This window comes from Chinchilla lanigera, unplaced genomic scaffold, assembly GCF_000276665.1.
Source record: "Chinchilla lanigera isolate Chin_1 unplaced genomic scaffold, ChiLan1.0 scaffold00123, whole genome shotgun sequence".
Taxonomy (NCBI): domain Eukaryota; kingdom Metazoa; phylum Chordata; class Mammalia; order Rodentia; family Chinchillidae; genus Chinchilla; species Chinchilla lanigera.
In genome coordinates this window covers 2,390,312-2,391,722 of record NW_004955524.1, presented here as the reverse complement: position 1 = coordinate 2,391,722, position 1,411 = coordinate 2,390,312, and the positions used below count along the sequence as shown (strand labels likewise).

At 67.5% G+C, this 1,411-nt stretch overlaps 1 protein-coding gene across 1 annotated transcript in view; it reads right to left on the bottom strand.

Moving 5' to 3' along the window:
• Nucleotides 1-1,369, bottom strand: part of Lpar2 (lysophosphatidic acid receptor 2) — a 5,083-nt gene extending 3,714 nt beyond the window's left edge. The window contains exon 1 of the mRNA XM_005409641.2: nucleotides 393-1,369. Coding sequence (XP_005409698.1) covers nucleotides 393-1,125 — 733 coding nt within the window. The 5' untranslated portion in view covers nucleotides 1,126-1,369. The remainder of the gene's footprint in view (nucleotides 1-392) is intronic.
• Nucleotides 1,370-1,411: the final 42 nt, after the last annotated feature.

Below are 1,411 nucleotides of genomic sequence, written 5' to 3'. Positions count from 1 at the left end.
CGGAGAAAAACCAAAAAAAAAAAAAAAAAAAAAGGCTGGGGAGGTAGCTCAGCTCAGAGGTGGGGAATCCCTGGATTCGGAACTGCAAAACACAACCCAACACGCCTTGCAGTTTCCTACAGGGCAGAGGGGATAGCTGGCCCGTCTGTGACCTTCAAGGCCCTGCAACCCTGTGCTCCAGGCCACCCCACACACCTGTTTCCTCCTAGAAGACACTAGCCTGGCCTGGCCTCGGGGTGTCCACCTCGGTCCCCTCTGCTTGGGACCCTTCCTCTTCCCCGGGGGGAGGGTCACCCCAGCCTTCCGGCTGTGCCAGTGACCCCCCGTCCTGGTCCCCGTCCCCGGGGCATGTGCAGTTCCCCGTGGCCCCGGCAGGTGAGCGGCCTGCTTACCCAGGATGATGACCACAGTCTTGACCAGGCTGAGTGTGGTCTCTCGGTAGCGGGGGTGGCAGCTGACGTGCTCGGCCATGCGCTGCACTCGCCTCCGCACGTAGAAGAAAATGCGGGTGTAGACCGCGACCATGAGCAGGAAGACCAGCAGGCTGGACAGGGCCCACACGGCCAGGTAGGTGCGGCTCAGCAGGGGTGCCATGCGCGAGCAACGGTCCAGGGCGCACAGGCAGTGCCAGGAGTGGGCGGGCAGCAGCCCCAGGCCCAGGGCGGCCACCCACACGCCCACGATGAGCAGGACCACGCGCCCGCGGGGCAGGCGGCTGTGCAGCTGCACGGCCATCACGCTGCGGTGCCGCTCCACCGCGATGGCCAGCAGGGTGGCCACGGACGCCGTCAGGCTGGTGTCCAGCAGACCCTGCCGCAGGAACCAGCCCTGGAGCGAGAGCCTGGCCGTGCGCGGGCCGGTGTGGAACATGAGGAAGAGGTAGGCCACGCCGGCGAACAGGTCGGCCGCCGCCAGGTTGCCAAGCAGGTAGTAGATGGGCTGGTGGAAGCGGCGGTTGGAGGCGATGGCCGTGATGACCAGCAGGTTAGTCAGGAGGACCAGCACGCTGACGGTCAGCCCCAGCGCCACCACCACCACATCCTTGGGGCGCCAGTGGGAGCTGAGCTCCTTGCCGCTGTTGTTGTAGAAGAAGCCAACCGTCTCGTTGTAGTGGCACTGGCCCATGGCGGCCGTCTGGGGAGCAGGGAGACGAGACAGCGGTCAGCGCGGGCGGCCGGGAAGGGCTTCGGGCAGCGGCCGCTGGGCTGCAGGGGACAGGCGGAGGAGCCGACCCAGGAAGGGCAGGCTCACGGGGCGCGGGTGGGGCGCGCTCATCTGCCAAGCGGACTTATGAATGAGCCCCCGGGTCAATGGCCCCTTTGGTTTTCAGCCCGGAGAGCGCCCGCAGGACGCGTCGGCACCCGCCCCGGCCACGCGCCTCCAGTCCGGGCACTCGGGGGCGCGGGGAGCG